General features: G+C 48.4%; 1 protein-coding gene across 9 annotated transcripts in view; it reads right to left on the reverse strand.

Moving 5' to 3' along the window:
- Positions 1 to 12,709, reverse strand: part of LOC147103064 (adhesion G protein-coupled receptor B2-like) — a 1,231,153-nt gene that overhangs the window by 1,155,410 nt on the left and 63,034 nt on the right. For all 9 annotated transcript variants that reach the window (XR_015072890.1, XM_085962346.1, XM_085962351.1 and 6 more), the window contains exon 2: positions 481 to 1,213. Coding sequence is in view for 8 of the 9 variants with exons in the window: in XM_085962346.1 (XP_085818472.1) it covers positions 481 to 1,198 (718 nt within the window). In the remaining variant the exon portion in view is untranslated. The remainder of the gene's footprint in view (positions 1 to 480; positions 1,214 to 12,709) is intronic.

The following is a 12,709-nucleotide window of genomic DNA, read 5'->3' on the forward strand; positions in this document are numbered from 1 at the left end:
GTTAAAAATTGCTTGACTCTTCAGTCATGGTTGATCACATTATCTGACCCTCTTGGTCAGAGGTCTTGCAGTCACTCGCAGGTCTTCATTTCTCTCAATATAGTACACATACTTAATGCTAGTAAAATTCTAAATAATTACAATATCATACCCTCCTGTGTACCATGTGAAAATATTTCTCCACAGTAATAACCTCATAATTGTCTTAAATCAATGTGATTTCAGGTCCATCCTTAACTACTCTTTTCATTTTATTGATGCCATAATGTAGATTATAGAAAAAAATAACAGATGGTAGAAAGTGAATAAGAGATTGCAATTTAATTTTGGTATTTGATGACGTCCATAAACTATACTCTATCTCTATTGTTCACTCTCATTCCATGTATTAAGCAACCAGCAGTAATTTACATCAGAAGTTAAAGAGCACTTTCACAGAATCTCACAATAAAGCAGCACAGAAAAACAATCAACACTTACCAGCTTTTGGTGCAACATTCTCAACATTTAAATCATTTACATTCCTGGAATGTAATTTTGATGCTAGGAACTCATTCTCGATGAAAGGCAATACCGTGCTTGAGTCGGACTCATTTTCATGTACGTCGGGGCATGCACATCCCGAGTAATTAATTCCACACGGTTCATGACGATTTCTGTTGCTCAAGCAGCTCTCAAACCAATGGCACAATATTCCACAGCCGAACTGGCTGGAATTCTCGTTATTCAGTAAAATAACCTCCAAGAGTTGAAATTCCATTACATTTTTCCCTAGGCGTTCGTTCAAAACTGATTCAGAAGTCAAACAAAATTGTACAAAATCTTTATCAAACTGTAAAAATGTAAACAAATTCCTAGTTTCACACAAGTTAACAGCATCATAATCGATGTAATCCAATGTGCTACAGGTCTGGTTCGGAATGTAGTGATCCAACTGCAGTACCATCAGAGAGGTATGGGAGCAAATCTGCTTCTCTTTGTGAAATTTTAAGTAAATGGAATATTTTGTTGGATCTGGGTTTTCAATAGTCCAGGAACAGCCAGACAAGGCTTTAGGGAATATGTCCTGTAGGGAGAATGATCTGTACAGAACTCCAGAAACCAACGTGGAACATACGTTCTCACTGACATCAAACCCCAAAGTGAGCAGAACAAGGGACAACAACACAGATAATATCAGGCGATGAGCAGTGTTCATCCTATGTCATATGTCCTGAAATGAGAGGGAATTAAAATTAAGTTATTGATACAATAAGATAAGTGAGATTTTTTTTTGCATCGTACATCACATAATACTACATTAATGAGGGCAACCATGTGGCAAAACAAGCCAGCTGTCATCAACACTGTTTCTTAAAAAAGACAATTCTGATAACCCCTCAACATCTCGCGTAGCACTCCCCAGTGTAAATCACCTGACCTAACTTGTCTGGCAACAATGGAGACACCTGTAAGAGACTGGTTACAGACTTCAAATCTAAAAATGGGAAGTAATGCAAAGACATCATTTCAGTGTCATTCTCTCAGACTGCAGTGAGTCACAATGTAAAAGCGCCTTTAGAGTCTTGAATATCTCTGGGCAGTAGGGTTGGTATCTGGAAGGATTAGCTCAAATGGAACGAAAGGGCCTTCTTCATCTGAACATATCACTTTCAGTGCTGATATCCGACAAGTGAGTTAGAAACACATGCAGAATTTATGCTGTATTCTGTCACCAGTGACTGAGTTCCATTCCCAGCACATGCAATGTGCCATTACACTCACAATGACAACTCATTTTGTATGTTTATACATGAAAAGTGACCATTTAAAGCACTTCATACAATTTGTGAGTGATGCTGTGATGCATCGGTATATCATGAGGCAGAGGTCACTATTTTTGAATTGAAATAGGAAGATGAAAAGAAGTGGGGTAAACAGAGGTCATTGGAAATTATTGTAATTTTTGGTAATATCCATGGAAAGGATGAAGGAGCAGTTCATAATTTAAAATAATAAAAAAAGGGAACAAACTTTCTTTGGAGAAAATAAAGCTTGTATTTTGTAGCTATAAATGTCTAAGCTAGGAGCAGTTTACCCAAGCACCTTAATAAAGTTTTCTCACATTCTCTCCAGCCCTACTTACACAATCTCCAACTCATTCAGAACTTGGGAGACCTGTATCATATCCTGCACAAAGTCTTGGACACCCATCACCCCTGTCCTAACTGACTTACATGGATTTCCTGTCCACCACTCTATTAATTTCAAAATCCTTGTCCTCACCAAAAACATGGTCAAAGAGGTCAGTTTTGCAACAGATTTTGAAGGAGGGGAGTTAGGTAACAAGGCAAAGATTTTTGGGGACAGAGCTTCCAACGTTCAGGGCTTTGGTGCTGTTACCAATGGTGGATTGGAAGAAGGGAGAGAATTGACACTAGACCAGACTGAAATGGTGAGGGAATGTGCCGGGAAGTAGGACAAGACAAGATTGCAGAGTTAGGATGAAGTGATACTTTGGAGTGAGATTTGGCAGGAAGTGAGAAGGACTATAAAAGACTTAAGGAAGATATAAGACAGGAATGGGCAGACAGGTGACTGGTGCAATTCAGACCGGAATCTTTACCTTGGAATCGGGTTGCGTGCGTGCGGGCCATGTAGTGAGTTGGGAACCCGAAGATGTGAACAGTGTGAAATTTATTTAATGGCCCCAATTAAACCAGTCATTCGCGTTTCCAGGCCCAATTAAATGGAGCAGGTCGGATGACATCATCGATGACTCGTTTCCAGTGTGGATATTTTAAGCAGCCTTGCACACATCTCATTTCAAAGTTGATGTAGGAGTGAATAAGTTGGTATCCAGAGGTCTGAGTAGTGTCATAAAACTAATAAAAGTGTGGGTCATGGAGAGAAGGCAGTGGGTCGCAGAGAGGTCCTCTTCCTTGGCAATAGAAGCAAAAGACCACCCAAAAGCACAACAAGGGCATGATTGGAGATCACAGAGGAGGTCAGCAGCAGGGATGTGGTCAAGAGGACTGGATCCATTGCCGGAAAAGATTCAATGATCTCATAAGGTCAGGAAAGGTGAGTGCAATGCCACACTCACCTACATCCTGATGTGTCTGTCACCACAACCCCATCACTCTACTTTCCCAAGACTACTCCTGCACATCATTCCTCACACCAACCTATCTTGCAGGTCCACCCATCCCTCTCTGTCTATGTATATACTCACATCCCCATCCCCATCTGACTAACCACCACTGACACTCACCCTCATCCTAATGCAATCATAGCCAGTAACACCACAGAAGGAGGCCATTTGGCAAGGTCACACCACTCCCTACATAGTCACCCTCTACAGATGTAACCCATCCATTAATTACACTCATTCCATCACTCTCACTCAAAGTTCTCTTCTTTCCCTCCTTGCAGGAGAAGAGAGCCCACAAAAATAGGGAGAGGCAGAGAACCGGAGGTGACCCTCCAGTCTTCACTCAATTCACTCCAGCAGAGGATTAGGCACTGGAGATCTCTGGAGTTGCAGATGCTGGCAATGGGACACACAGAGAGGGGCACATCTCAGTAATCTGGTGACAGAATTACATCTCATAAAGCCACATGGCATACAGCAGTCACTCATATGGTGACTGATATCAGCAGCCAGTGAAAGATCATCATGTGCATAATGGTAACGTCACCCATTCTTAATATAGCACTTCTAATTCATCTCTTTACTCTCCCACAGGTCCATCAAGTGCCCCCCACACTGTCCAGCTGGAGGAGAAAGCTTACTCCTCAGAGGAACCTCCAATCTCTGAGGGTGCACCGTCAGCAGATCCAAGCGCAGCCAGCCCCAGCGCAGATACGCTCACCGTGGTGGGTCCTGTGCGAGATAGAGTAGTGTTGTCACCTGGTGTCTCTCACATCACAAGTGAGCAAGAGCAGATGGTATTGACAGGGACAGCAGTGGAGACTCCTTGCCGGAGGGCGCAGGATGCTCCAAGCTTTGCTGAGCTGCATGCAGATGCTGAACCTCGGGGGGCATCGAGAAAGAGGGTTATCTTGGAGGGGCAGCAACAATTGCATGAGGCTCTGGCACCTTTTGAAGCCACGATGTCAGCAAATGTGCACAGAATAGAGGAATCCATCTCCAACATGAGCACCATCATCTCGCAGGTGATGGCGACGATGTGCTGTTCCCTGGAAAGGATGGCCACCTGCATGGAGCAGCAATTGCACCAGTCACACGAGAACGTGCTTGCTGTGGACAACAGATGGCAGACGCTCATAGACCTCATCTCGAGGAGGGATATAAATGTAGACTTGGGCATTCATCACCCCATTGTTGTGCAGCAAGGTGCTCTCCAGCTCCTTGCTAGCAGGGAAGTGCAGCTGGCCCATGAGAGGCATGATGGTGAGAGGGGACATGAAAGTGGGGGCTCTTTTCAAAGCGCTCACATTCCTCCCCCGTTGCCTCCCCCTCAATTAGAGCCTCACATGCTCACTCAGATCCCATTGGCAGAGTCTGCCCCTGTACAATCACAGGAGGAGCAGTCTTTGGCATGGCCCTCACAGGCTCCAAAACCCAGAGGACGTCCGCCAAAAGTATCTACGCAGTCGCAGCAGGGAAGTGAGCAGGCTGCGTCTACCTCTGCTGAAGCCAAAGGAGTTGCACCTTGTAGAAGCACTCAGAAAAGAAAAAAGACACAATCCTAGATGCACATGGGTATGCGCATGGGTGTATGAACAATGTTAGTGCTAGGTTTCTTCTTTATTTATGACATACATAAATGTATTTATTTGCACCACTCTTGTCCTATTTTGCCTGCTACCTGGGAACTGGCCTTGTCACTTGGTGTGAATGGTAAGACATTACTTAACCTCGAGCAACGGGGGTTTGGGGGAGAGGAATGGCTTGCTCATTGTAAGGCTGCTTTATGGTGTTGTGGGGGGGGGGACAAACTTAGTACAGCATGTGGCAACCATAAGTAAATCTGGACATTAGGAGGCCATCCCGAGCCTCCCGAGCAGCAATGAGCACCGCTTCTGGTGCCATCTCCACCTCCTCCTCCTCATCTTCCACCTGTTTCTCCTCCTGCTCCTCCTCCTCCTCTGAAGAGACTGTGCGCTCTGCGCCTTGCTCCTCCTGCAGTGCCAATCCTCGCTACTGTGCTATGTTGTGCAGAGCGCAGCAAATGACAATGATTCTGGAGACCCTAGCTGGTGCATACTGAAGGGCTCCTCCAGATCTGTCAAGGCATCTGAAGTGCATCTTCAGCATGCCTGTTGCTTGCGCTGTGACACATCTGGTGGACATGTGGCTCTCATTGTAATGCTCCTGGGCCTCAGTACTTGGCCTCCTCAAGGGTGACATGAGCCACGTCTTCAGTGGATAGCCCTTGTCTCCAAGCAGCCAGCCAGTAAGTCTTTTTGGAGGTGCGAAGCGCTGAAGGAGGGTGGACTGGTGCCGCATGAAAGAATCATGACAGCTGCCAGGGAATCTGGCGCACACATGCATGATGATCTTTTTATGGTTGCAGATGAGCTGCTGCAGATCACTGGGAGCCAGAGGCGAAAAAGTTGAGGGCAGTGGTGACTTTGACAGCCACTGGTAAGACGTGTCCACCAGGTCCTCTGGGCAGCAGATCTTGTTCCAGCAAGCTACAAATGTCTGCGACAACCTGGCACGATAGCCTGAGCCTCCTGAAGCGCTGCTGCTCAGTCATGTCCAGGAAGCTCATCCTCTGCCTGTATACCCTGTGTTGGGGGTGTCGCCTCTGGCATGGTGCAGCCCTGTGCTGACCCCCTCTATCCTGTGGAGTATCAGGACATTGAGGAGAAGGCTGGTGTTGTGGTTGCTGCTGCTGCTGGTGTTGTGGCTGTTGCTGCTGCTGGTGTGGTTGGTGGTGGGGCTCATCTTGGTCCAATTCTGAGGTCCAAGGTGAGACAGTGTAAGTGGCACCCATGCTGATGCAATAGATGGCAGGTAAAGTGGAGATCAGAGGCCCAAGCCCTCAATGTTGTGATAGTGACTAGCAATGTGGTGAGAGTAGCTTCCGAGGTTGCAGAAGTGACCTGCAAACTGCTGACAGCTAAATCTCTGCACAAAATGGAGTCAGCAAAAGTCTTTCCATTAGCCAAATAATCAGGTGTAATGTGGGAGCATTTATGTGTTTTTCACAACTCTTAATTAATGCACTCGGAGAATGGCCACTGAGCTTCTGCCTCCCCTTCACAGGCGGAGTTCCTGAGGTGCGTGAATCCCGTGTTCCAAAAGTTAAAGCCAAAAGCTGCTGTTAAAAAGCCTCTTAAGGGTCTCTCGACAAGCAATTAAGTACTTCAATGAGGTCACCCTACTCTGCCGAGCGGGTCCATGGCACGCTGGGAAACGCACCCGAGTTAAATGCAGAAGTCGGCAGAATGACGGCAGTTTCCTGATTCGCTGGCAATTTCAGCGATTTTTTTCTGCATCCCATCCCCGAACCCTTACGCTCAGGAAAAAAGCTGATTTTAAGAGGATGAGAATGGAACTAGGGAAAGTAAACTGGAAAAATTTACTGACAAACACAGAACTGGAAAAGCAGTTGGAAACATTTAGAATGGTGGTCAATAGAGTCCTGGAGAAATATATCCCATTGAAAAGCAAACTAGCCAATAATGACGCACCATGGATGAATAAAGAAATAAAGGCAAAATTGAAACTAAAGTAAAAGGCATACACTAAGGGGTCGATTTTCCTGGAGCCGTCAGGCGGGGTTTCAGGCGTGTGGCGGGGGGGGGGAAATCGCAAAAATAGGGGGTCGCAACCTTCCCCCCGCCCCGGCCTGGTTCCCCACCCCGTCCAACTTTCACCCCGGCGTTTCAATCCGACCTGAATCAGTCCCGCCCGCAGCAGGTGGGACTGGTCATCGGGAGCCTAATCACCAATAATTGGCATCTATAATGCCATTTTAAGGAGCCCTTGCTATTTTCAGCCTTTCCCCACGTTAAACACGCCTGGTGGGAACCCCGCTGATGAAACCTGGCATGAACAATGTTGGCTTGCTTACTTTCAGTTGCAGGTCAATCAGGAAAGAAGATATTTAATCAGACAGCATTTGTAGGTTGCAGGACCTTGTTGTTTCAGGCTTGGGGCAACTTGTTCAAGGCTTAGGCAGAGCTGTGGAAGGTTGGAGCCTCACACACTTCTCCAGTGTGAGCTCCTGGGAAGCCCCTCTCACCACCCTCACTCAGCGCTTCCTCAACAGAGGCATCTACCAGAAGCATGGGAGGCCTTTTTTTCCTTCCCTTCTTGGCATTAGAGGATCTCCAACAGCAGAGGAGGCAGCAGCAGATCCAGCAACAACAGCAGCACCAGCAGCAGCAGGAGCGACAGGCTGCGGCTCACCCACCTGAGGCAGCACAGGCCAGAAGGGGCCAGCGCATGGAAGGCTGTCGGCGCAGGAGATACCCCCCAAACAGTGTCTACAGACACAGGGTCAGCTACCTCAACATGACTGAGCAGCAGTGCCAAAGGCGGCTCCGACTTTCACGAGAGGTAGTGACTGACATCTGCACAATGCTGCAGCAAGACCTGGAGCCCAGAGCACCAGGTCAACACTCCTTACCAGTGGCCAACAAAGTCACCAACGTACTCAACGCACTCAACTTTTTTGCCTCAGGCTCCTTCCAGGGATCAGCAGCAGACATCAGCGGCATCTCCCAGGCGGCCGCACACACTTGCATCACACAGGTTCCTGATGCCCTCTTTGCCCTCGCGCACAATCACATCCATTTCACCAGGGATCATGCAAGTGTGAGGGTGCGAGCGCTTGGATTAGCTCAGCTGGCAGACTTTCCAAGGGTGCAGGGCGTCATTGACTGCACACATGTGGCCCTTAGGGCACCCCATCGCAATCCAGGAGTTTTTGTCAACCGCACGGGCTTCCACTCCCTTAACGTTCAGCTGGTGTGTGACCACAAGAAGGAGATTTTGCATGTTTGTGCCAAGTACCCTGGCAGCTGCCATGACTCCCTCATACTGCGCCAGTCTACTGTGCCTCCGCTATTCAGTCCGCCAGATGAACTTCAGGGATGGTTACTTGGAGACAAGGGATATCTCCTGCGGACTTGGCTAATGACGCCGTTGAGGAGGCTATCCAACAAAGCTGAGGAGCACTACAACTCCAGCCACATTTCCACCAGATGCATTATCAAGCAAACCATCGGATTGCTGAAGATGCGCTTCAGATGCCTGGATAGATCAGGTGGAGCCCTACAGTACTCCGCAGCCAGGGTCTCCAAAATCGTCGTGCTTTGCTGTGTACTTCACAACATGGCACAGCGTCGTGGCTTGCAGATTCCGCAGGACCAAGAGGCTCCTCACAGAGCCGCCTTGGATGAGGATGATGCTGAGGAGGAGGAGGAGGCCGAAAATGACCATCCTGCAGAGGCCCATCAACCAGCGGCAGCATTACGCAAGAACATTGCTGGCCGGAATGCAAGGAACGCACTCATCCTGTCCAGATTTGCTTAGCCTGGTACATCAAACACTGTAGCCTCGCTGCTTCTTACCTGAGTATGGACAGTGGCCAATCCCTGCGCATTTCTACTATTTGACCAGCTTGCTGACAACTGCAAGTAATCCTAAGGCCTCTATGTGAAATCCCCATTCGCCAAATGACAGACGCCACAACTGCAGCAGTTGCCATCAGATTTTTAATGCACAAGATACTGATGACATTAAAACTATATACAAAACTTTTCACCCAAGTGACTACCCTTGTGATTAGTGATGCTTTATTTTTCTCTTACACGTGCACCTACGTAGTGGTACCCTGTGGCTTCAGCAGATGTGGAGGCCCCTTGCTCACTTTCCTGCTGCTCCTGTCTCGACACCTTTGGCGGGCGTCCTCTGGGGTGGCGAGCCTGTGAGAGCTCGCCAGCAGTCTGCTGCTCCTGCGGCTGTGCAGGGGTTGAGACGCCTATCACACTTGGGTGTGGACTCCGGCGGGGCTCTGACCAAGGGCTCTGCAGTGGCATGGAAGTGTGAGCGCGTGGAGAGGAGCCCCCACTTCCTTGAGGTGTGCCAACCACCTCCCTCTCATGGGTCAGGTCCCCCTCAGCACCTGCAAGTGGCTGGAGAGCACCTTGCTGCACATCAGGGGGGCCATGGGGACCCGTATCTGCACTGGAAGTCCTGCTCAGAAGGACTTCCATGAAGGTCTGGTTTCTGTGCTCAATAGATGCCCATCGCTCCTCAAGAGATGTCATTCTATTCTGAGCACTCACCATGTTTTCCATACCCTGGCGACTAAGCTCCTCCATGGCCGTAGCCCTCCTTCTCCTCGGCCGCAGCCCTCCTCTCCTCGGCCGCAGCCTTCCTCTCCTTGGCCGTAGCCCTCTTCTCCTTGGCGGCAGCCAGCCTTACCACGGAGGTAGCCATCCTTTCCGTGGTGATGTATTCATGCACCAATGACTCCATTAAGGCTCTGCTCATGTTCGCTATGGACTCCTCCATTCGCTCCACACTCGCAGCGACCCTGGAGACAAAACCTGCCAGAGACTCCTGCATCTGTGCATGGAGATCCATCACCTCTTCTCTTGCGGATGGACCCAGAGGCAGAGGGTCGACATGCAGCTGAGCTGAGCTGGCCGAGGCCTGCGCCCTCCAACGAGGACTCTGCACTGCTGTCCTTGTCTCCACAATCTACTGATGCTCACTTGTGAGCTGTGAAACACCAGGTGACAACACTACTCTATGTCCCGAAGGTCCCCCCGAGGTGTGAGTGTCTGCGCTGGTGCTGGGTGTGCTTACTTCTGCTGACGCTGCGCCCTCAGAGGTTGGAGCTTCCTCTGAGGAATCTGGATGCACAGCCTCTTCCTCCTCGACAGTGGGGACGGGGGCTCTGGATGGTCCTGTGGGGGAGTAAAGGAAAGAGTTAGAGATGTGATGCCAAGGCTACATGCACATTGCATTTTGCAGGTGCTCATAAGTCCAAATGATGTAGCTTCAGAATCATAACAGCGACTCATGCTATGTCAATGAGAGAGATGGAAAACTATTCTGTCACCAGCTTGCAGGCCTGCCCCTGTCTCTCCTTCCCCAGCTTCCGCAGCCACATCAGCCCTGACAATCTCCAGCACACCTTCCTCCCAGGGGGTCAGGTGGGCTATTGAGGGTGGTCCTCCTCCAGTCCTGGCTTGCTCTCTGTTGTTGTGAGCTCTCTTTTCCTGCAATGAGGGAGACAAGTGGAGTTTGAGTGAGAGTGCAGGAGTGAGTGTAGAGATTGCATAGCACAGATACTTAGAGGGAGACAAAGATGGTGTGAGGCTGCAAGACCAAGGGCCCTCCCTGTGTGTTGTCAGTTGTGTTCCAAGCATCAGAGTGAGAGGCAGTGTGAGGGCTGCATGGTGGAATTGTTATGTGAATGTGAGCATAGAGAGAGAGGGAATGGGTAAGGGTGCATGGATGTGACTGTGAAGTGGGATGTGGAGGAAGAGAGTGCTGAAGCTGAGTGCTGTTGGGGAAAGGCAATGGGGATCAGGTTGAGGGTGATGGAAACTTCATACTTACTTTTCCTGTACGGTGAAGGTCATGTACTCGCTTCCTGCACTGCATCCATGTTCTTCTGGTGGCTCCCAGAGAGTTCACATCTGCTGCCACCTGCATCCATGCAGCCTTGGTCTCAGTGGGAGGCCTCTTCCTCCCTGACCGAGGGAAGAGGACCTTCCTGTGGGCCCTAACCCCATCCAATAATGCCTGTAGTGACGACTCATTGAATTTGACGGCAGCTCGGGGTCTGGCACTGGCCACAGCTGCTGCAGGCTCCTCTGCCATACTGAACGGCTTGTTGGGAAGCCTGCAGATGTTGCAATGCTTGCTATAGACTTTAAAAGCACCACAAATGATGACATCATACTGTGGGCCTTTCTGACTGGAAATAGTCAATTAGCAAGGGTGCCCACACGCTGGAAATGAATTGGCCAATTGAGGGAAAATTGCATCAATCTGGCAGACCCATTTAGATTCGTGTGGGATCCCCGACATTCGGGGAACCCGACAATTCCCCACACCTGCGGGAAAATCGACCCCAAAGTAACTAGACAACAGAGGAGCAGATGACAAAAGGGAATATGAAAAGGTTAGGAAATAAGTAAAAAAAAACAACTAGGAAGGCAAAGAGAAACTACAAAAAGAAATTATCAAGGAGTATGAAAAGAAATAGTAAGGTATTCTACAGACACGTCAATAACAAAAGAAAAATCAGGTTAGGGATAGAGTCACTAAGAGTTACACATGATAAACTCACAGGTAATGTCAGAAATATTAAATCATTACTTTGCCTCGATATTTACCAGGCAGACTAACATGGTGGACATGACATCAGAAGAAGAGAACATAAAAGATATCAAGACATTTAAGATAGAAAGTGGGGAGATAATTGATAAACTAATCCACCTTAGAGATGATTAATCCCCTGGTCCAGATGGATTGCATCCACGCATATTAAAAGACATTAGGGAAGAGACAGCAGAGGCACTATTACATATATATAAAAATTCATTAGAAAAGGGAATAGTGCCAGAGAACAGCCGGACAGCCAATGTGATTCCTATATATAAAACGGGAAATGGAACAAGTCCAGGGAACTATAGACCATTTAGCTTAACATCAGCGCTAGGAAAGATAATGAAATCCTTACTCAAAGATGTAATAGGAAAACATCTAGAAACTGAAGATATGATAAAAAAAAGGATTCCAAAAGGGAAGGTCATGCTTGACCAACCTCATTGAATTCTTTGAAGAAGTCACAGAAAGGGTAGATAAGGTTAATGCAGTAGGCGTAATATATTTGGATTTCCAAAATGCCTTTAATAAGGTACCGCATAGTAGACTCACGACTAAGGTCAGAACATGTGGAGTCAAGGGACAAGTAGCAGAATAAATAGCAAGCTGGCTACAAAACAGAAAACAGAGAGATGGGGTTAAAGATAGTTACTCAGGCTGGCAAATGGTGGGATGTGGTGCTCCACAAGGATCAGTGCTGGGACCACTGTTGCTCACCATTTATGTAAATGATGTAGACTCGGGAATTGGAAGTACAATTTCAAAATTTGCAGATGCCACCAAATTGGGGGTGTAGTTAATACAGAAGAGGACTGTGACAAAATACAGGAAGACAATGGCCCGTAATTTCCGATAGGAGGCTTCCTGCATGCGGATGCCTCCTATCGGAAAAAAATCTATGACCTTACCTGAGGGCTCCCGAGGTCCGGACACTTCCGTTCCTGGGCCTCTCCACAGTCGAAATGCGCAGGGCCCACGTATCCCAGGGACGCATGCAGTTCGCAAGCATCCCTGGGATCACGTGGGCCAGGCCAGCCAATAGGAGAAGGGAATCACACAGAATCACAGAAACCCCACAATGCAGATAGAGGCCATTTCGGCCCATCGAGCCTGCACCGACACATATCCCACCCGATCCCCGTAACCCCTACACCAACACATATCCCACCCTATCCCCGTAACCCCACGTATTTAATCCCCCTAACACTAAGGGTCAATTTATCATAGCCAATCAACCTAACCCGCACATCTTTGGACTGTGGGAGGAAACCGGAGCACCCGGAGGAAACCCACGCAAACACGGGGAGAATGTGCAAACTCCACACAGACAGTCACCCGAGGCCGGATTCGAACCCGGGTCCCTGGCGCTGTGAGGCAACAGTGCTAACCACTATGCCA

This window comes from Somniosus microcephalus, chromosome 20, assembly GCF_052327205.1.
Source record: "Somniosus microcephalus isolate GS21.2 chromosome 20, FLI_Smic_1.0, whole genome shotgun sequence".
Classification (NCBI taxonomy): Eukaryota; Metazoa; Chordata; class Chondrichthyes; order Squaliformes; family Somniosidae; genus Somniosus; species Somniosus microcephalus.